The following is a 24,471-nucleotide window of genomic DNA, read 5'->3' as shown; positions in this document are numbered from 1 at the left end:
CAGGTGACAATCAGATGAGCAGGATCTTAATAGAATTCAAATTATAAAACAATGTTTCCACTGTGATGGGGATCAAGCCAAGGGCTTCTCATGTGCTAAACACATGATCTACTACTGAGCCTACTACCAAGCCTTTAATTCTGAGAGAAGAATTTTTTAAAGTAATTTGAGTTACTATTGAGAAGTCCAGTGCTCTTCTGACATGCATTCCTCTTTGTATGCCCTCTTTTCCTAAATAGCAGGGCCTCCTCTGCATCTATGATGTTCTAAAATTCCATGTTTCTCTGCCTTGGCGAAGATCTTTCTCAACTATTATACTGTTGACCCAAAAGGATCCTTTGAATCAGAAAAAAAATCTATGATTTTTTAAAAAAATAATTTATTGTCTTCTAAGTTTTCTGTATTTCCTTTTTGACCTCCTTTTGATCAGATGCTGGACTTTCATAATATAATCCAGTAGATATCTTAAATTTTTGTCTTCAATTGCCTGTAATCTTGTGATGGTTTTTGGTTTGGGTTTGTTGCTTTGTTTTTTGCTAATGCTGCTTTGTCTCTCTCTCTCTCTCTCTCTCTCTCTCTCTCTCTCTCTCTCTCTCTCTCCCCCTCTCCCTCTCCCTTTCTTCCTTTCTTCCTTCCTACCCTACAACTCCCTCCCTCTCTTAGTTCGTGCTATAATTTCTTGGAGACATGTCTTTATCTTCCAAGCAGTCTACTGAGTTTTAAGTGACAGCAGCCATATTTGGTTTTCCAAGTTTTCTTAACATTTCTTTTTCACAGAAACTTCATATTGTATAGATACAGTCACTTATCTCTCTGAACACATTAACTACAGATCGTCCCTATTTCCCAGTTGTCTTCTTCGCAATGGAAACTTCTCAGATGTCAGGTAGACTTCATGTGTCATTCATCTAACAGAATAGTGTGCCTGAGGACAATCAGCTAAGAGGACATATGAGGATTGCTGTGGATGGTGTGTCTATGTACACAGGTGGGACTTACTAAGAAATGGGTTTCTCCGTAAAATCATTTGCAGGGAACTAGTTGTGGTATTATGAGGGCTAATAATGGAGTGCTCTTTTAAGGAAGCCACTTATCTTATTGAGAGTGGAGCCCTTCAATCTCCTAATCTCCTGTTTTGATGATATTCCCTAGCACTACAAGTGAGGTGCATGTATATGTAGATGTTAGGAGAGAACTCACTATTCAGAACCCTAATTTCTAATTTTGATCTCTTGTCCAACTTCAGCCCTACGCTTCATACTCAGCCATGCTGGGAGTGACCATTCAATCAGAAAGACACTTAGCCACGCTCTTACACTGATTGATCATGAATTGACACACATAAATAAGAATTTTTTGTCCTTTTATATGGGTTAAACCATCAAAATCCTCCAATGCCTTATTCTCCTAGTGAAAACATTTTTAAAATTAACCTGAATTCTGTAAACAATTTGAAATAGCTCATTATCCTTCTAATTATTTTTTATAATGCCAAAAGCAAAGTGTACAGTAATGCAGCTGTCCCTATGAGAAAGTAAAAGGGAAGCTAAGTAGAATAAGCTACAAATCACGACACTAGATCTAGTTTTACCACAAACTCTCCATCTCTAGCTAAGCTCAAAAACAGAGATTGCTAAATTTTTCCCCTCTGTTCTCTCTTATTTCATTGCCATCCACCAATTCTGAGTCAGTAACTGGTCCCTCCAAGTTGAAAGAGTGTCATATATATTATAGTATATATAGTATATATATGTATATACTATACACTATGTATATACACTCACGTATACATAGTATATATACTATACATGGTATATATAGTATATATACTGGTCATACATACCATATATATATATATATATATATATATATATATATATCTACTCACTGTTCATAATACACATGTAGTATACTCACATATATACTCACATTCATTTTCCACTCTTCAGTATTGTCTCAGTATTTTTCATTCTCAGTTTTGTCTGTATTCTAAAATCATCCTATCATCCTATTGAGTATTATATTTTGCCTTTCCTTGCTATAATTGTACTTTTTGGGCTCTCAACTTGTTTTTCTTTCTTATTTACTTCCAGACATTTCTGTATTATATATTTACTTACTCCTCTTACATTTTTAACTTTTTGCATCTCTATTGACATATCTACTCTGCAAAAAAGAAGCAGGAAAACATCTTCCCCACATTGTAAAACAGCTTCCTATGATCTTGCTAATATCTTCAAACAAATTTTTATCTTTCTCTTTTCCTACACATCAAAGCTTTCTTCATTCCTAAACTACGTACACATACTCACGACTCACTGGTACTTAACCCCTTGCTTTCTGATTTCATCCTGGAGCTCTATTGAATGTAAAAGATAACTAGTAATCCATTCATCAATACAGTTGATTTATTATATTTTCCATTGTCTTCTGTCTCTCAAAATGTTTAATTCTGTCATCATTTAATCATGTCTATGTGTGTCGCTTAAATAAGTTGCTTACACTTGTACCAACTTTGGTTGTGATTCTCATAAAGTATCTAATCAACTCATTGAAATAGGAATGGTACAAATGAATGTACTTTATTCCACATTGTGGTAAGTGCAGTAGAACAAATAGATATTGTGAGAGGAATACGAAGCAGGATCTACTGTAGATTATACAGTGCATATCTGAAGAAGAAATAGGCCCTGAGGCTGGGGAAAAAATGGAAGAAAAATGTCCAGGCAAAAGAAAGAGCAGCAAAGTCCTTACAGTGGGAAGGAGTTTCAGATACTCAAGATAATGAACATCAGTGTAGCTGAAACATGGTCATTCAGGAGAATGTAGCAAGCCATTAGACTGGAGTGACCACAATGGATGAGATCACACGGACCATTGTAAGGATTCCAGATTTTCTTTCAGTCATGTAAAGATCCACACGAGGAATTAAAGCTGAAAAGTAACATTCAACCTGCATTTACATAACAGCACTCTCACTGCTGGATGCTTAATAGGGGACAAAAATGGAAGCATTCTTTATTGCTATGACTATGACTTTCACCCCAGACTTTGGTTGCTGCACATAGTCTGGCTTTAAAATTTGAGAACAATCTGGTTTAGAATGGTGAAAGTGGCTATGGAGAGTAACAGGAGGGTTTATTATATATTTTGGAAATAAAATCTATAGAACTTAATGATATATTTGGAGATGAGGAGAAAAAAGGTGTCTCATATCTTCAGATTTGAAGGAGATAGCAAAGGGAAAGAGAAGAACTAGAGGAAAAGATCGAAAGTCTGCCTTGTATGTCTTCCTTCTTAAAATCTTCCCTTAAACACTACCATTTTGCTTCTTTTTCCTGGCTCTAAATGCAATTACATTTCAAAGTGTTGCTTAGATGTTCTCTTCTCTTCCTTTCAGATCCTCTCTCAATTTCATCTGACCCTAACTCCCATTCTGAGTAGATGATTCATTAATCATTATCTCTTGATTCAAACAAACTCCTGAGCAATGATTCGTATTTTCAACTTTTTAAGAGCAATTCAATTTAGATGACCCATTTGAACCTTTAACTCAACTCAAAATTAAATTCATGTTGTCCGTATCTACACATGGATCTCATTTATACTGTTTTCACTTCTTCTGTCCAATCACCCAGGCTCATATTAATAATACTATTGGCTTCCTCCTTGCACTTTGCTTCAAATACCATGGCTTAATCAGTGAACTCTGTTGCATCTTACTTTTCTACCTTCCCTCTACTACACTGAAGTGGCCTTTCTGATTGTAACTCAAGCCCCAATTATACCCTACCATTATTCTCATAACTTTTTATCTTTCTACCTCCAAGATATCTTCTGTTCTACCAACCCGCACATGATCTTGAGCATAATCATCCTTAATGTCAGTAGTAATCATTTTACTCATGTCTAAAATTTCAATGATTCTGTTATCTTCAGAATAATTTCCAAATTCCTACAAAGTATATTAAATGCCTCTTCTTATCTGATCCTAATCTATATCTCCCTTGATTCCCACCCAACTTGAGCTTCTCACCCTTCAGAAAGTTAGTCCAACATTTTCAAAGCACTCTAGCTTTGCTACCCTTCCAATGGTGTTCACTTTTTCACACCAAAACCTTCTTTCTTTATAGTATAAAATGATGTCTCTTACTTCTCCATGTAGAAATACAGTTCTTTTTGTATTCCTCACTGGAATGTGAGTCTGCAATGCTTGAGAAAAGGTATCCATCTTATATTTTCTACTGTGGCTAGCACACTGCCTTACATATAACAGGAACAGAGCAAAGACTGGGCTTACATATTGATATTTCTTATGGCTTGGATAACAGATGCCTCCTAGAAGGCTCTTGTATTCAGAGGCGGGGCTTCAGAAGGCGATAAGATCATGGAGATACTAAATTCATCAATGAAATAATCCACCAGTGAGCTCATAGCTGAATGTGCTGTTAGGAGGTGAGTCTTTCTTGGAGAAAGTGAGTAACTGGAAGCCCAACCTGGAAGATGCGTCTTTGACCCAGTCCCTTTCTGCTCTCTTTGGCTCTATCCAATCCTCTCTGCTTCCAGGCTACAGTGAAGGGAGAAGCTGTACTGTAGCATGCCTTTCCACCATGTTGTTTCTGCCCTTCCGCTGACTTAGGAACAATGGAGTCAGCCAACCACAGATGAGCTTTATCATTAGGGCAGACAGCATGTGAAATGCATAGCTTTATATGAACTATGGAGAAAAAGTAAAATCTCTACTTCACAATGAATGGGCCATTATTTAATTTAATTTAAAATGGCAATAAATAAAAAAGATTCCTCAAAGTTTTAAAAGGAAAAAAACACTTTCCATTTCTTACAGACCCAGTAAAAAACACTCTTTATAGATACATTTAAGTGCTGAAATATGATCAAAAAACTTACCTACCAGTTTCTTTATCAACAAAAACAAACACAAAGCTATTTAAACATTAGATTGGTTTTTCTGAATTGAAATTTTGCCTTATCTGAAGCTTTATGCAAGTTAGCAAAATGTAAATGTCTCTAAACTTCAAGTAAATTCCAGCAAGCCAAAGTTTGCTTGCTCTGCTCCAAAGAGAGAATTCCAGTACTATGAATGATGAATTGAGAAATTAAATGGTAGCAATAGATATAAATTCTGGCACAAAATTACTACTCTTTTACAACCAAAAATGTCTTAGATAATTTTCTTCAAAGAAAGAATTGGAGGGCTGGGGATTTAACTCAGTGGCATAAGCGCCCGCTTGGCGAACATGAGGTCATGAGATCGATACCTGGAATCAAAAACAAGTAAGAGTTGGACTCTATCTGAATAATTGCTTATTTTTTTCTTCACCTCATTAATTTACCATTTTTAATGACTTTGTTCCTAAACAAACTTTCTATACCTTAATTATAGTTGTCTTGTGAGTGCCTTAATTTTGTTATAAAAATTAGAGAAATGATAAAATCCAAAAAGTGATAATATCTTAAGTTATTTCAAAATCCTTTCAAAATGATAAAGTTATATAAACATACTGTTTTATTTTAATTTCCCCAAAGCATTTTTATTCAAAAGTATCTTTTTAAAAATACTGTTTAGAAATATCTCCCTCATCTATGAACAAAAGTTTAAAACTATTGCTTTATCTTCAATAATAATGGCTGTTAAGTGTATCAGGAACTCTTATAATAACAGATAACATTATCTTATTTAAATCTCACCACCACCCTAGGAAGTAAGCAGCATGACTCAGTCTCAGAGCTGTGAAAACTGATAATGAGCTTAAATAACTGGGTGGAGATCAGATAACCAGTGAGGAGCCACAGGAAACAGACTCAGCACATGCTGGGGCCAGAAAACACAGTGAGTGTGCATCTGTGCACCCCAAGCGCCCCCCAAAACGTTGAGGAAACATCCCTGGGTGTACCAAGTGTTATGACCTACTACACTGATGTCCAGCTCTTCTTTAGTTTTGCTTTTTTCTTTTGTGTCCTTTCCTGCAGTTGCTGGGAATCTTTCTGGGGCACTGTCAGTGATGGTGGCTGGCTGCTTTGAAATACACAGGAAGCAATTTCCTCCAGTGGAGCAGCCTCTTTCAGGCAAAGTTCTCACCGTTTCCTCCATGCCTGCTTTCCACTTGGTTCTTCAGTACGTTTTACTTGGTGTGGCTGAAACCCTGGTAAACCCAGCCTGTGAGTAGCTCAAGTTTTTACAAAGAGTTCATCACCTCAACAAAAACAAAATGGCGGGTTGCTTGTTCACCCCCAGGAGATTTCCCACACTGCTTCACACAGGCCTAACTAGCACCCTCATTTTTTAAGATTTTACATTTCTCTTCATCTCCCTAATTCATACATAATTATTAATTCCACCTGATACAGATGAAATGGAAGTTTTATTAAGCTGATTAGCGCCAACAATATTTTAGTTACAGTACAGGAAGAAAGCACTGCAAAAACTTAGACGACAACTCCAATGCCCTTAAAAAATCATCTGTCTTCCCTCTTTCCTTTCCTTTCCTCTCTCATAGATAAATACGTATATTTCTATATTTTCTCCAAAAATAACATTTAATATACTTTGAGCGTGTAGGAACATGAAAATGAAATGAAAATTTGACCTCATTTTCCTAAACAACTTCCTAATCACTTGGCAAACGCATCCTGTTCCTAGCATTTTCTGCCATGATGTAAACACCAGGGAATCTTACACCACCATAGTGTGGTCAGGGCTGCCTCTGGTGCATGAGTCAGCCTGCATTTCTCTCTTTCTAACATAATGGCATGTTTTAATATTCACTCAAATATGCTCTAAATGTGGTCATTTTTTGCCATTCCTTTTGTAATGTGCTGATTTAAATTACCTTCATTTCTAACCCTGATTCTCCTAGAGCCCCCTCGGTTGTCCCTTGTTTCCTGTCCTACCCATTAGTCCATTCTCTTCAGCAAAGCCAGCATGATCTTTCCTAAACATGAGTCCTATCATTCCCTTGCTCACAAACCACAATACAATCTTAGAGATAAATTCCACAGCATGGGGAATGAAAGTCCACACAATCCAGTTTGCATATTCTGTTCCAACTCTATTTTCTCATTTCTAACCCTTTGTTATAAGCACTGTGTGTTTCGAAGGTGGCAAATGTAGTTCTATGCCAAGGTCTTTGCACTTGCATTTCCCTTCTTCTGGAGCTCCATTCACTCTGTTTGAAGAGCAGGCTTCTCATTCAGTTTTCTCCAAGGTCATCTTTTTTGGAGAAGCTTCCTTGACCATCTCACCACTTTTTATTCCATCACTCTCTCTCTCTCTCTTTTGTTTTCTCTCTCTCTCTCTCTCTCTCTCTCTCTCTCTCTCTCTCTCTCTGTCTCTCTCTCTCTCTCTCTGTTACTTACTGCATCTTATGTATAATTTGATGTGCTGCTTGCCTCTCATCAAGAGAATGTAGACTCCCCAAAGTCAGGATTTTTGTCTCCATACTTACCATCATATTCTTTTGTGTTTCTCCTTCCTGAAAAGTACAGAGTGATTAATAAATATAATCTTATTTAAACAAATGAAATCCACAGCTGTTTCTCCATGGCACAGCAAAAATAAATTTTTCAAATGGTTGACAATGTCCTACGTTGATAGCATTGAGTAAGAAAACAGGGTGGGTGACTCCACCTACCCTTTCAGCCATATTGTGCTTTGAAGATGAGAGAAAAAGAAAACAAAAGTAGAAAACTTCCCAAGCTGTGTGCTTTCTTTCTTTATGCATCACAGTGTTTACTTCAGCTGTTTCATAATCTGTGTTTATTTTTTCAGAAAGTAATGTTTGCCTAAAATGTGCCCAACATTGTTATTCAAGTCTTAAACACATTTTTAAAAAAAGAAGAAAAAGAAGGTAGCCGTGGTGGCACACACCTGTAATCCCAGAACTTTGGGATTCTGGGGAGAAAGGATAATAAGTATAGGCTGGGTCTGAGTGCCTTCGTGTGATACTGTTTCAGAAAAAATCTTAAGAGCGGAAGGCGTATAACTGAATGCAAAAGCTTTAGATTCAGTCTCTGCCACGTGTGCATGTGCATAAACACACACACACACAAAAAAAAAAACAGACAAAATTTTGTGTCATTGAAGATTCCAGCGAAGGTTGAGAGAGTGGCTTGGAAAGCTAGAAGATGATAGTCAGAGAGGGGCACGCACAGCAGGCATCATGGAATGATGGTAGCCATTGATGAAGAGCAGGGGTTGACAAACTTCTTAGAAGGTTTCAGACAGGAGACAGGCTTTTTACTTACTGATAAATTTCTCTTATAATTTTTCAGCTATGTCATATGGATGCAGAAGCAGCCATACATGATACTTATGAAGTAGGAGTGGCTGTGTTCCAATGAAGTTCTGTGAAAATGTGTGGCGCCTGGCCATTCCGTGGCCATGGTTGGCCACCATTGGTGTGGGGAACCAGGTACAGTCTGTGGTCATGGGTGCTAATGGAGTAGAAGCTACAGTAGAAAGGAATACTAGGACATTAGAGCTCAAGACACCGAGAAGCCAGGATTCAGAAGGGTGGAAAGTTAGAAAGGTGTTCAGTGTGCATCTTAAAATCCACCAAGATTTAACTCAGGGCTCTTCTAGAGAATGTGATGAAAGGATCTGTCAACTTTGAGAAACAGAGGAAAATGGCCTCGGTTGGTAGATGACAACACAAAAGAAAGGCAAGCAACACATAATCTCATAACATGAGATACTAAGGAAAGAGCAATGGTCTGAAAGTGACCACAGAGTCAACAAAGTTCCATTTTCTGAGGGTATGGTATTTCTTCTTGCATATTAAAAAAACTTTTCACCAAACACAATGGCCTTAATTTTAATTGTTTAAGCACAACTAGAGTGAAAAAGGATTCCAGCCATGAGTCTCCAGTGCCTGATTCTTTATGACCCTCGACTATAGATTCCCTATGTGCTATGACGTGCCATCATTGCAAACAGTAACCAGCCACTACCTTGAGTTCTTCCTGGCAAGAAGACTGGATGTCCCAAACACTTTGAGTATTTTTTCATTGTGTCTTTATAATATAATGGTAATTTCAGTATAATGACTGACATTGATAATGTCTGTACTATAATGGGATACAAGATGTATCATAGAGCATAAAACATCAAGTTGATGATCACTAAAGCTGGAAAAGATGAGAACATGCAAGTAGAGGTCTGAAAAATGGAGATTTGAGGACTGGAAAAGTTAAGTCCTACAAAAGGGAACTGGGGGTTTTCAAAAACGACTAAAATGACACCAAAGAGAGATTAACCAGCAGGCACAGAGCTGGCAAAGTGGGTTCATGAATTATACACTGCCCCCGAAGTTCTAGCGAGAGAAAAGCATAAGATTAATAATTAACTAGCAGAGTAATAATGGGCTTGTACATTCTGCTTTTTCTCAGAAAAAGAAATAGGCCCACTTACTCTTTCTGCCCATTGTTTGTCTCTTTGTATTTATGGAGAGGGACGTTCACAAGCCGAATCCCTTTATAACTATGAATCACTGCTTCCCCCAGCCTCTTCAATGTTATTTTCGTACTCTCCTTTGGGCCTTCCTGAAAGCGCTCAAAGGCTTGGCCTTGCCCTCCTGCTGGTAACTAGCACTACACAAAAGACCCATGGCATCTGGCCATCAAAATTGGAAGTCCTTTATTTACCATTATCATCTATATTGTCGTCATCTGCTATCAGTACAGTAGAACTGACTGCCTGTGTAGCTCCGCCCTATGCAATAAACACACCTCTGCTCTCTGTCCTTCGGGAGGTTAAAATCTTAGAAAGATACACTTAGGTCTTTCTGAATCCTTGGTTCAGCACTAGGCACCTTTCCTAGTGCATAACTAGAACTCCCTTAAATGTTTATTGGATGAATAAATAAAAACATACGAAAGACACACAGAAAGGAAACAGAAATGCCACATGAATTTGAAAAGGAACATTTATACCTTTGCTTTATACATTAGTAAATTCATTTAAAAATGCTGAGCAAATGCAGAATTTTCCTATGTTAAAATATAAGTAAGCCAGGGAGAGAGGATATTGCTGTAAGGAGAAGGAGAAAGTAATAAGATTTATTTCTTTGTATATACAAGGAATAGGAAATTTTAGTCTTTATATTTATTTTCTATTATTTTTTCTTTTTTTCTTAGAATGAGCTTTAATATTTATGGTCCTGCTGTAGAAAAATTCACAAAGCATAAAGCAGTAAGAAATTTAGAAAAACAATAATTCAACCATTCAGATCTTATAATGTTAATGTTATTTAATATACTTTTATAAATTTTATTGTATATATATAATAGAAATTATTGAAAAACAAGCTCTCATAGTACCTGTCTTCCAGTTTCAATAGTTTTCAACGCAGGCCCAATTTATTTTTTCTCTGCCCTCTTTGTATTTACCTCTCCCTCCCTGTTATAAAATTTTGAAGCAAGTTCCATATATTGTAGAATAACAAATATCAAATATTCTAACTAGTATCCCTAATATTGTCATGTATACTTTAACATAGTTATGTAATGGTATGTACAGAATCATACAGTGTTATTGTCACTAAGTTACTGTCACTAACAATGTTACTACTTCTGACTACAGAAGAAAAGCTAATGGTAGTTGAAATCTGTAATAAAATTTCTCCTATGATTTTGACTTCTTTTCAGACTGCTGCTATTATCATCCCTATAACTCTAACAATGGCTTGAGAAAAATAGAACCATTGCAGAGACCCAGTGCTTAAACTACGCTCTATGTTTAAGCACTTTCTCCTTGACCAGGTTAACACCGTAAAGGGCCTTGCGCAGTGCTTTGCACAAGTGGAATTATTTGATTTGGTTGGTAACAATAATATTGTTAAAAAAGCCAGCCATGCCAGGCATGGTGGCACACACCGGTAATGCCAACACTCTAGGAGGCTGAGGCAGGAGGAGCAATAGCCCAAGTCCCAGCCTGGGAAACTTACTGATTCAGCATGACCCTATCTCTAAATGGATACAAAAAGGGCTTGGAACGTCACTCAGCGAGAAGGTCCTATTTGTCCCCAAAACAAATAAACAGACAAAAACTTTCTTCAATACCTAAATATCAGCACTGGGTACAAAAATTCTACATATTTCCAGCAGGTAATTGTCACAGCACATCAGCAAGTATGTAATATTAGCTTCACTTCATTGAGGCTTGAAATGTTTCAGCATTTAAAGTCCCAAAGACAGAAAGTGACTGACCTGAGGTTTTAGTATATTCTTATTTAACTCGGGATCATGCTCTTAACCACTCTACAGATTTCATATGATAAATGTTAACTTTCCTGTAAGGAACCTAATGATTTACATACAATCACAGAATCATAGATCTCACTGATAGATTGTCACGATATTATCTAGTACAGACCTCACCTCAATCTGAAATTTTTCAGAAATACTCAAATTGGAGTGAATTTGGGTGAATATATTAGAACAACCATCTGCCAAGTAATCAAATTCTTTTCATAGTATATAAAGGTATATTTTGTCATATTTTGTTCCTTGAAGACATCTATAAAATGTCTTTTTATGATGACATCTAGTAAATGTCTACCACATTTACTACGGTAACCTCAACAAAGTCCAGCCCATCTTGTTTACATAGTAAATTTTCTTTGATGCAGACTCAATATTAATTTGAATACTCTCTGTGAAATTGTTTTAGGGAGAATGTTCTAAATTCCAACCTTCTGTTTTTCTCGCAGCCTCTGTAATAGCATACAGATTTGTTCCACGCACCATTAGAGGAACTTCTATGAATTTTTTGACACTGTTCAATGGATTTGGTTGTTACACGGGGGCCGTGCTGGTGGAGTTGGCTTATCTCATCTCAGAAGGTAAAAATAGGTTCATAATATGTTTATGTACATTGATTACATGACTAGGGAACTGGGAGACAAACCTTAAGAGAGAGGCTTTGCCAGTGTAGTCTTTTTTTTTTAATTGATCCACTTTTGCAATTAAGATGGAATTCAGATAGGAAATAGACTCTTGCTGTATTCATTAATTTCTGGGAATTGTTTTTCTTTTGATAGGAAGAGGTAATTACAGAATGTCACTTCTCATGAGACCCTGTCTGCTGTCTTTCTTTACTGCACTTTAAAACAAACCAGTTGTATCATACTTGTATTAGGTCGTTTATGAGGCCATATTCACAAGTTCTTTATAGGTAGAACAGAGGCTCCAAGCAATGTTCATACCTGGTCTCCAGCAGAGAGTAACATACCAGTAGGATCTGTTTTATTCAGGAATTTTCAGAAATCTTGTCTGCACTACCAAAGAGAGTTCACAAGCTGAACAACAAATGATCTTGGAATATTTTCGCAATAGAGATTTTGGACAAAGAAAAAATCTAAAACTTTTTTGCTACAGATGCTAAAGTACTACTTTTAATTTACATGCATGGGTAAGAAAACTCAGATGGGGTGACCATAATGGTTAGCAGTCACTACAAAATGCCTCGGGCTATACTTTCAATCCATAGAATTTTTTAGTTTGTTCTAAAGGTCACTATAGCTTCAAGTTCATTTTAATTTACATGTACTTAATTTTATGGTAAATATCACAAACTTAAATCTTCCCTACTTTCTAAAATACTTAAGGTACATATGTAAAATACTGTACTGATAGAGTTGATTTATGTTTTCTTATAATAAGCACATTTAATTTACCGGTTGCCATACACTACAAGAACTGTACAGGCATACCCCATGTTGATAGTAGCAAAATTCATGGCAGCTAAATCTTAATGTTGCCTATATGTACATTAATAGATGAATGGATAAAGAAAATATAGCATTTATATATTCTGGAGTACTACTCTGCCATAAAAAAGATAAACTTTCCATTTATAGGAAAAGGGGTACATCGTGAGACCATAGTGCTAAGTGAACTAAGTTAGACACACAAGATTAGATCTTGAATAGTTTATCTTATTTGAGAAATCCAAATTATAAATAAAGAACAAAATAAAGGACAGATAATAAGAAGATAGATCTTTCTCAAGTGGAAACAGGATCAAAGGCTGAGAAAGCCTGAAAAAGAAATAAAATTGTTTTACATACACATACAAACTCCATATAAGAAATGTAAACATTATTTCCTCCAAACATACACTAAGAAAAATAAGAAGAAAAGTATATTGCTACCAGTTTACCTATTTTATATGAATCTAAATTTTTGTATGCATGCTTAAGTAGCTGAGTCAGAGTTAGACCAAACATTTTAGGGTAAGTCCTCTCCATAACAGTCCTTATTTGACCCAATAGCTGAGTGTAAGTGTGACTTTTATGACATACTCTCTCAGGTTTGATAACTTGCTAGCATAATTTACAGAGTTCAGGAAAGCCCATGCCTGTGATTATCAGCAAAATAATATACATTAGAATGAAACACAGAAAGAGACTTGGGAGGGCTCCAAAATGGAAGTTACTTTCCTTTCGAGGGACACAGTGCCACCCTTGCAAAATAGAAAAAGTATTTCCAACCCAGCAAGCACACTGAGCTTCAGTGTCCAGTGTTTTTGGTGGTTGTTTGCTTGGTCAGTTGGTTGGCTGTTTTTGGAACTGTGACTAGAACTCAAGACCTTCTCACTGCATTGCATCCCAGAGCCTTTATTTTTTTATTTTGAGACAAGATTTCACTAAATTACTGAGGCAGGACTGTAATTTGTAATCCTCCTGCTTCCTACTCCAAAATGCTGAGATCACAGGCATGTATCGCCATGCCTGGATATTGTTGGGAGTGTTCACTGAAGCTTTGTATCTAGGCACAATGGATTGCTTCACAATGGATTGCGTGGTTGGACTTCATTTCTAGCCACCCACTCTTCCCCAGAACTTGAGCTACTTTTATCTCATCTCCAGTTTGCCAAAACATAGCATTGAAAACCTAAATTTTTATTGAAGATAGTGTAATATAGTCTAGCATACCACAATAGGAGCTTTTGTATACATTATTGCATTTATCACAGTATTTTCATAGAAGTAATATTGTTATTCTTGTTTTTTAAGTTCAACAATGAAGACAGAAAATATTTAGTGCTCTAGTTATTATAGCTGGTGTTTGGCAGGGAGTTAACCCTTTCCACATGCTGAACCTAGTTCCAAAATTGATTTCAATACAAGCAACTATTAGAAATATAAAAGTTTTAAAAAGACATTTATTTCTACAATATGTTTTTGGATGGAGGTCTACATGTGAGATACTGATAGTATTCTAAGGACAGCAAAAAGATGAAAACATAAAAATGTATATAACATTGGCAGAGTTTGCTATCCATAAATAAAAACTCACCAGGTACATACGGTGAGGATATCTTAGCAATATGAGAAAGAGGATGAAGGAATTTCTGGGTGTATGCTCAAGAGAAGGCCACTTAAAATTGACTTTTTAAGGCTTTCTCTTTATTCATTTTAATACTGTTATACCAAATCATATTCCAAGAAACTATCGTCTTACAATTGTATTTGCTTTTGAGTTCATCTAGCCTCACTTTGTAATCCAAAACAGAAAATACATTGTGTCATCTTCCTAGTCACTGGAAAAATTCTCTACTTTGACACAGAATCTTAGCCCATCTGTTGGTTACTGCATTCCACAGAATAAATCTAGTTTTTATCACATAGAAATTCTACAAACATTTGGTAAGTATCCATAGAAATAACGTAGTATCACAGCTAAAAGAATAGATTCTGGAGTCAGCCACCTCAGTTTGAATCTTGATATTCTAACTTTGTGTTCTCAGTTTCAATATCAGTAATGATCCCAAATTATTCATCATTTGCTCTGAGAATTAAGTAACTAATACTTATATTGAGTACAAAGATTACGGTTGTGATCCTCTTCTGTTTCATAGACAGCCATGCCACTGTTTCACACTGTATGATTCCCTGATGTCTCACTATTCAGGCTCCTCCATCCACCAAACAAACAACTTGTCAATATCTTTATTAAAATATGGTTTCCCGAATTGAACTCAATGCCCAAGATTGCTAGATGCAGGACAGATATGTTACTTTCATCAGTTGGAGCCTCTTTCTCTCTCCCCAAATGCCAGCAGAGATTGTGTTGACTTTTCAGTAGCTACATTATGCTTATGGTCAATTAAAACCTGAAACTTTTTATTATTTGCAGCTGCTCCCAGTTCAGCTCCAATCATCACAATTTTTTCCTAATTAAATGCAGGACTTTATCTTTCTCCTTAACAAATGTCAACCCATCATCCTAAATAACAGACATTTTTGAAACTTGATTCTGTCATCCAGAGAATTACTAACATTTCCTCCTTTGCTGGCTTTGTATCATCTGCAAATTTAGTAAGCAAGTTCCTAGGCTTCCTCCAGGTAATTGATAAAATTGTTGAATTGGACAGCACCAAAAATAGAGCCTTACGGAAAATTCCTACACATCTCATTGCAAATTAATGGCAATCAATTAATCCTCCCCTTTTGGATGCAATCAGCTCCCAATTCATCTAATTACTTTCATTCAGCCCCCGTACTTCTCAATCATTCGCTAAATGACATCAGAGACGTTGTCATATGTTTTTCTGGGAGTAGGATGTGTCTATGTTTGTGACAGTCTCTTTAGCCATGACAATATCATTCCTCAAGAAAGGAAATGAGGTTCATTTAAAGGTTTGGCTCTCATGACTTTATAACGGATTCTAGTGTCTAATCAGGGGCCCTAAAAAAGAGTGATTCTTTGACCATCAGCATAATTTTGGAGAGGCCAGTTTGTCTCTAAGACGGTTTCTTCTTAATTAAAGCAGGAGAAGATGCACATCACTTTTTCAGAGATGAGGAAAGGATAAAATGAAGTATTTCAAAATTCCAATGCCAGGGATTATTTTTAACCATAAGATTAAAGCATATATGATAATGGCTCATTCAGCTAAAAACAAGTCTATTCTATCAAACAGCCAGACCAACCTTTTGTGTGGAACTGACCATAATGAAACCAACATTCCAAGTATATATTTAGGTGCCCCACGCCACCCCCAGTGTCCCACTTAGATTTAGAATATTTTCAGCCTTTAAGGATTCGTGTCAGTTGAGCATGTGTGCATGTGCATGTGTGTGTGTGTGTGAATGTTCGTGCGTGGTTGAAAAAGAAGATCAGCTATCACAGTCTCCCAGTCTCCAAGCTGCATTAGTCATTTTTAGCACCATGATGGAGAATGGTGTGAATGCGGTAAATTCAAAAGATTTCTCAAAACTTGACGGTGCAGACAGATAACTGTTAGAGTGACATTTTTCAGTACAAGTGAGAAAACTGATCCTTCTGGGATCTCTAACTCTGAGTGCTTTAAAGGAGAAGATACAAGACTAAACCCATCCTCCTACACTAATCATTTCAGGAATAGTTTATCTAAAAGTAGCAATGCTAATGTAAGGGAGTAAAGAAGTCAGTCAAACTGCTTACTTCGACTCTTCCCCATTAGCAACAAGATCAACTTTCTCACACTCACGAACTTACCTTTTGACAAAAATAACAAAATCGAATTCAGTGAAAATGATGTCTTAGTTATGGGCATGCAGGCAATAGGGGAAGGACCCGAAGCAAAATGTCTAAGAGGAGGAGGATAATTGGGCAGAATGAAGAGGTCAAGTCATACATCTTCTTGTGCTCATTAATCCCTCCTCCTTAGAATTCAGGAAAAGTGCAAAAAACGTAGCTATTTAATTCAAATCAAGATATCTTAAATTAAAAATGAGATCTTTTAAAATTCTTATTTAAATATCTATGAGTATTGAGGCCACTGACAGTTATGTCGGCATGAATCATGAGCTGCTCTTTAAACAGAAATTTGCAATTGCAATCAACTTGAAAGAAGAAAATATTTATGCATCAGGAAAGGAATTCAACTTGGTTTCATATGGACCCGTGCCTTATTTCTTAGATATGTTTCATGCAATTCTAGTATGTGACTTGGGCCCAACTTTTTATAGGTTTAAATTTGGACTCAGAGGAGAAGGGAAGTGGCCAGATGCCCCACCGTTCACCTGTAGCCAGGTCAAAATTTACTTGTTTGTCAACTGTTTTAGGACCAGTTGTCCTCACGCTCACTGGACAGCTCACACATGCAAACTCTGCTCATGATCCCTGGTCAGAATTAAATTCAATGTCGTCCTCACACAACAGTGTTATTAATTCCAGATGCATTTTATCTACACCTTTTGGGCCCATAAAAAACCCTGGAGCTGCAAGTAGGTTTTGGATTCATCACAGCAGCTGGTTGAGCCTCAACTACCTGCTAGATTATGGAAAGTAACTATCCCTGGCTATTGTTCACAAAAGGTAGAAAGCGCAGGCATTTGAGTCAGAGAAGCCTGAGTTTAAATTCAGCTCAGCCTTGAATGACCTGTATCTTGACCTTGTTATTTAATTTTTCTGAGTATTGGTTTCTCCTCGTCTATAATAGTGTCACTAATAACTTACCTTTCAAGAATTTCATGAGAACTAACTAATAGATATAAATCACCAAATAATTGTAGGTGTACAAAAATAATGATTTGTAGTGGTATTCCTGTAACTTGAGTGAGAGCTCGATGCCTTTCAAGTGGGCTAAGAGAATCATAAATATGATGCTTTAGTGTGTGACTCTAGTTCAGAAAAGAATGTATTCCATAAATGCAAAGCTCAATTTTCCCACTCAACTTTAATTCCAGGTCCAAATTCGGATGCGATGAGATAAGACAGTGCCTGAGATTCTTCATGGTCTCATGGACCCATGTGATTAATGAAGCCATCTTTGCATGGCAAATTTGTAGAAACAGAGAGTGCTTGAGGGCACATAGCTATTCACAATAGGAGCACCTAGAAACAATATTAAGCTGAAAATAGAAAAAGGCATGCTATTTAACGTGGTGAGCTTAGGCATGAAGTTTTTCTGGTAGATAACAGATATCAGAAGGCCCCAAATGGAGACTTCCTAGGTACATAAGAGGAATATGGAGAAGGATAAAAAGCTAAGAAAAAAAATCCAGAAAAGGTAAGAATTGCATGAAGTCAAATTGGAAGATTAGGCAGAGAGGCAAGGATCATAGGAGAACTTTGGCATATAGGGTTCTTTTAACTTGAATATACTAAGAAGTTATAAGGGCAATAGATGATTGATATGTTCTATTGATATTTTAAAATTTCTGTGGGTGCAAAAAACATTTAAAGGGAAAAAACATGATTTAGGAAATTTAGAAAGGGAGAAAGTGAAATAATATAGGCAAATCTAGGATGGTGATGAACTAGAGAGCTAGTGGGTAAGAGAGATATATGAAAGGAATCATAAGTTCATTTTAAGTAGAATCAGTAGTGCTGATTGGTGATTTTAATAGTCAGGAGGCAGCAGAATGCAGGTAGAAGGAGGAGCTGATCTCAAGGACTTATCCCAACTACCATGAAGAACAAACTGAGTGGGTAAAGATTCCATTTACTAAATAAAAAAGACTGAGAGGACAGATTTTAAAATTTGTCACCCATTCACTTTTTAGCACAAAAGTTAGCATAACTATGAAACATCTAAATAGAAATATTGGTGCTCAGAAAAGACCTTGGTTAGCCAGTTGAATATGGGAATCTTGAGCACAAGAAGTAACATTTGAAGCCTTTAAAATGAATTAAAGTACCCAGTGACTACAATAAACAGAAAAAGGAACCCAGGACTTACACCAGAAAACTCAATGAGAGAATACATTGGGGCGAAATAACTTGCTTAAGAAAAATAGCAGCTGGAGGTATAAATTAGATATATTTGCACACAGCACACACATACATGTATGTACATATGTGTATATGAATGTATGCATATATCATAATAAAAGTGATTGTTTCAAGCAGGAAATGGCCAACTGTCAAAAGCTGTTGTGAAATCAAGTAGGATGAAGAATGCATTTGTAATCTTTCACTACACTGTGGTCACTGATAATTTTAACAAGAAGCATTCCAGAGGTGACATGGGAATGCAAACCAGTTTGGGTTAGGCTGAAGAATATTTAGTGATGAAGGAAATATAAACATCACGTGTAATGAACTCTTTTAAAGAATTTAGGACTGAAGATTTAAGAGACAAGTGACAGCTGGAAGGGGATATGAGTGGATTTGCCAGATTTAACAAATAAAACTACAGGATGACCAGTTATAATTGAATTTCAGATAAATAATAAAGGAGTTTTAGTATTTATATATGTCCCATATAATGAGGGGATACATGTGCAAAAATTTTTCATGCAATATTTATGGTATGCTAAAGTTATTGTTATGAAATTGAAATGTAACTGGGAAGCCTGTATTTTATTTGAGAACCGTAAGTGTGGCTCATGATTCTTCTTCATTTTTAAGAGATGAAAGAGTATTTTTAACTGATAAGAATACCTGCTACAGATGGAGAAATTAAAAGGGTGAGAGGAAGAAGTTAAAAGAGTGAGAGGCAGAAGAGACAGTGGTGAAGGCCCCAAGGAAGGAGGGGGCTCAGTCAGAAGCCACCCCAGAGGAGAACTTCCCTGCCCTAAGATAGGAGAAGAAGGTGAGTGTAGAGGCAAACAGACGTGCAGACCCGGAATTGGAGGCAGAATCCTCTCTCCCTATTTTCTCTATGAAATATGCAGCAGGTCACCTGAGAGAGCAAAAGGGGATCTGGATGGAAACAAGGTATTAAGAGAGCAAAGAGATAGGAATTGTTTCTCAGAGTAAGTAAAGATGGTCTTGAAGTCAAGGGCTAAGATCTATGGTGGAGTTGGAGGCACCATTAATGTGAGTAAGCACAAAACTAATGTAAGCATGGTGATCCCCGGTGATACTCAGGTACTCCGTGTAGACATAATGTCTGGTAAATTCTAAGGTGGTCTGAAGACCATAAGCACAGTATGAAAGGAATAAACTCTATATGCAAGGAAAGATGATTGGGGGTGAAATGTTACCTACCTCCTCAATAAATCTGAACTATTAGCTAACTAGCTTTGCAGAAGAGACTGAAAACAAGAAGATACTAGGGGAAAATTAAGAACAATGAACAAGAAAAAAATTCTTGTTCTATGCATGAAATTATTCAAGTCCAATATCTTACTTTTTTAAAAATAATACCATTTAAACATTGGTTTGTTAACTTGGCCCACAAACATATATTAGGTTCCTACTATGTGCAAGCACTGGCTAGATATTGAATTAATAATGACATGGCCGATGTTTAATTAACAAGAAGAACCTTATAGAATTATTTGACACTCAAATTAATATCAGATATATTCATTTGACTAATGCTATTACAATTACAGTTCATAGCTAATGGCATTATCGGGCTATTATCACAAAGCATTACCTCTCTTCTAAAACTCATTTCCATGATAATTCATTGAAATCATCATGAGAACACACTATCTTGATGGATTTTCCCTCCCAGTGCTCTTCAAAAGGATGAACTCACCCTTAAAAGAAAGTTTGTTATGCCAAATATCCTCTTTGCCTCCCCAGTCTGCAGTGGAGGTGAACAATGCCTGGTGATTTCTCTACAGTTTTGAAAGACACAGTGTCCCTTCTTGGAAACAGCAAACTGATTTAATTTTTATTCACAGTCCCAAGAACTAGAAATGCAAATCACAGTGGCTGTGCAGGCATTACGCTTCAGAGCAAAGTACTGAGCGTGTGTGGATCTGATTCCCAACATCAGTTCATCCATTCATTCGACAAATATTTATTCTGTCTCCTCTGTATGACTTTAGACAAACAGTTCAGCTGTTCTGTGCCTCTGTTTTCTTGTCTGTAAATTAATGGTAATAATAATTTGAGTTCTTATTAGATAAATATGAAAAAATGGTTGAAAAGTCAAAGTTGGAATACAGTTGTTAGGGATTATTTCCTTCAGGTATCATGAAAATTAATGTGTTTTAAAAATTAACTCAGGTAGGAGAGCTATGAATCTCAAATGAAGCATTTAAATCAGGTAACTGAAAGGAGGAAGGAAAGAAATTAACATTTATTAAGTGTCAGTTATATGCAGACCTTGCTATATGCATTTCGCAAAGATATTATTTCATTAAATCTTCACAATTCTTTGGGGGTTAGATATTTGTAGGCCCAACATATAGAAGAGAAAAATGAGCTCAAAGTTACTGCAATCATATAACAATGGTGGATTCCTGATTCCAGAGCTCTTCTCAGTGCCCTGGGTTTATTTCCCATGGTGTAGACATAGACTCACCCTAGAGAAGGACTAATACATCTTTTTGGTTGGACATTTCTTTGCTCCCAAGCAAAAAAAAAGAAAAAGAAAAAAAAGCACATAGTGAAAGATGTTCCTAAACCAAGGGAGGGTTTTAACCCACTGGAGCCTTGTCTCAACAATTTCGTACATTAGCCAGATCACCAACATTACAAAACAACATTAAAACATTAAACAACATGTAAAAAAATCTGAAAAAAAATATTCCCGTGTCCAATCACCATTTGATGAGATTCCAAATGACGTATTTTAAGATTTTTCCAAAGTTCTGTTGCATTGAAAATGAAACAGCAACTAGTTAGAAGTGGAAATGTTGCATCTTCCTCTAAAAAAAAGGTAGTAGAAATCTGTTTTACATAAAAAGCAATATGAGGTACACTTAAATAATGTCATATGTACCTAAGGTATTTGATAAATGTGTGATTTTTGTAGTGTTGTTTGTGTAAGTTAATGAATCCGAGCATTCAGAATCAACTAGGATATCAGGATTTCTGTAAGGATATTTGCAGACAGTTCTATAACAAAGACAACTTGCAGGCTTTAGAATCAAGGCTGCTATTAACAGACTTGTTTTTTAGGACTTTAGTTGCCCAAAAGAGTTAGTTGGGAGGGGGTGGGAAACCATCCCTGGAAGAAAATTATTTTTAGAAGTAAAATCTTTCCATTAATGAAGTGGTTTTAAAATATATGCATTGTTTTCTGTAATGTTAATACATGGACAAATAAATCCAAATGATAAGGGGGAGAAAGACTTTGAAACAATTGTACCCAAATAATTATCTGAATGAATTTCCCCCAATATTTTCTATTTGTGTGCATGTGCGTGTGTGTAGGTATTAAATTTACATTTGTGTAGACAGATTTTAAACAAAACAAGGTTTTAATAAACATTGCTCAAAGCTCAGTCAACAAATTTGTATCAAGCTTTCACTTTTCAGTACTCTCTATAACATTGTAAGCATATATCTATGTCATTTTGGAATTAGAAAAAAAAGCTCATTTTTAACAACTAATTGGTATATGTCACAGATGGGCATAAATATTAAAATAGAATTTTCTTATAGAATACTTAGGCTGTCTCAATGTTTTTGTTTGTTTGTTTTTGAAACAGGGTCTCATTATACAGTTCAGGCTGGCCTTGAGCTCACTTTGTATCCCAGACTGGTCTCAAACTTGCAATAATCCTCCTGCCTCAGCCTCCCAAGAATTAGGATTAGGTAAGTATCAGCAGAAGTGAAACCCTAAAAATAAGTACAAACTCCAGGCTTTTAGACTGCCATGGATTGCAGTCTATTACCATTCTACCCGAACCAAGTGTCAGGAAATGGTGCAAAGTTACTCCCTCAGTCCAGCGGTCTGCTTGTCGCTGTAGCTTGGATTTTAACAGGGCGCTTTAACTATGGACGTTAGCAAAAATATCCAGGTACACTCTCACTTGAGAACAATGGCTGTTAGCAAATTCTTCTTTCAAATGAATGGTGGAGTTTAATAAAATAACATGGAGAATTATAATATTGTGATTGAAAGATTAATAATGATTACAGCGTTGTTTATATCTATCTAACTATATCTATCTCTATCTCTCTATGTCTTTTTATTGGAACTATTGCAGAACTTTCTGTCCTGTTCCTTTCACCAGTCTCTTAATTTTAGCATATTATCACCTTAATTTTATTTTATATATTTCATATCAGGCATCATTGATCATACTTCTCCTATTGATTATTTTTTATTTATTGTTTCCATATTCTTTATGGTTTATACTTTGACATGAATTTTAGAATTATTTTGTTAATTTGATCCAATCCTATCTTTATTTTAATGAGATGAGTAAAACTTTTAGGTTAATTTGAGAAAAACTGTATTTTTCATACCACTTTGCATTTCAACTAAGAATATAATAATCATTGTTTTTTCTGTTTTGTTTTGAGTTGTTTTGTTTGAAGGCTTTATACTTGCTAGGCAAGATCTCCTGCACTGAAGTATATCCTCAGTCCACAGAGCTTTTTAATTTGTTCAATATTTTTAAATGAAACTCAGTAAGGTCAACTTTTTAAAATGTGAATCCTGAATATTTGTTTGTTTGTTTGTTTTGTTTTTGGTACCAGGAATCAAACTCAGGACCTTGCACTTGCCAAGCAGGCGCTGTGCCACCGAACTGTATCCCCAGCATGACCCTGAACGTTTCTTCTTGAGAGATCTAGGAATTGTGTGTGTGTGTGTGTGTGTGTGTGTGTGTGTGTGTGTGTGTCTTTTGCTACTTTAAGATGAGTTAGTTTCCTCATTCATTGCAGCTTACTGAAATTAGCACTACTATATAACAGTAAGGTGATTAACGTTCATATCATATGCATTAAATTTCTTAAATTTTGTTAGCAAATCATTAAGCGTATTTCAGGTGATAGCTTAAGTTTTCAGCAAAATTATGTCATCTTCAAATAAACATATTTCTCTAAAGTGAAAAGCTATGTGCCTTTAAATAAATGTATCTCTGGGTTATATATATACACACATATATATGAATTCATAAATTAATTTGCTGGTTTTTAAATACTTAGATATTGTGGCTTTTATTTATTCCTTAATCAGTCAGTTAATTAGTGACAGTATCTTTAATTTCTAGGAGGTTGGGTTTATTATTATTTCAAGTTTAATAAAAAGGTGTTTTCTTAGTACTAAACAATCCTGTAATCTTTATTAAACTCTTTCAATCATATTATAATTCTCCATGTTATTTTATTAAACTTTACCATTCATTTGAAAGAAGAATTTGCTAACAGCCATTGTTCTCAAGTGAGAGTGTACCTGGATATTTTTGCTAACGTCTGCAGTTAAAGCGCCCTGTTAAAATCCAAGCTACAGCAACAAGCAGACCGCTGGACTGTGGGAGTGACTTTGCACCATTTTCTGACACTTGGTTCAGGTGGAATGGTAATAGACTGCAATCCATGGCAGTCTATAAGCCTGGAGCTTGTACTTAGTTTTAGGGTTTCACTTCTGCAGACACTTCTTGGATGTAGTCTACCGTGCCTGTCTCCTGTTCCCATTACTTCTTGTCCTAAGGTGTCATGCGGTTGCTCTCCCTGATAGAGGTTAGAACCAGAAGGAAAGCTGTGATAATTCTTTCCTCTTTTCCCTGTAAAAAAAAAAGGAAAGAAGGAAAAGGGAGAGAAGAAGAGGAAAGAGGGAGGAGAAGGGGAAAGAAAAAGGAAAGGGAAAACATAAAAAGAGAG

The 24,471-nt window shown here is 36.1% G+C and overlaps 1 protein-coding gene across 1 annotated transcript in view; it reads left to right on the top strand.

Annotated features, from left to right (window-relative positions):
• Slc15a5 (solute carrier family 15 member 5) overlaps positions 1-24,471 on the top strand; it is an 87,179-nt gene that overhangs the window by 52,094 nt on the left and 10,614 nt on the right. The window contains exons 6-7 of the mRNA XM_063237580.1: positions 5,992-6,180; positions 11,730-11,861. Coding sequence (XP_063093650.1) covers positions 5,992-6,180; positions 11,730-11,861 — 321 coding nt within the window. The remainder of the gene's footprint in view (positions 1-5,991; positions 6,181-11,729; positions 11,862-24,471) is intronic.

The sequence above is a fragment of the Cavia porcellus genome, unplaced genomic scaffold, assembly GCF_034190915.1.
Source record: "Cavia porcellus strain 051 isolate PalLab524CR breed Dunkin Hartley unplaced genomic scaffold, mCavPor4.1 scaffold_27, whole genome shotgun sequence".
NCBI classification, from domain to species: Eukaryota; Metazoa; Chordata; class Mammalia; order Rodentia; family Caviidae; genus Cavia; species Cavia porcellus.
The sequence above is the reverse complement of the archived record's forward strand: the minus strand, read 5'-3'. Positions and strand labels throughout refer to the sequence as shown.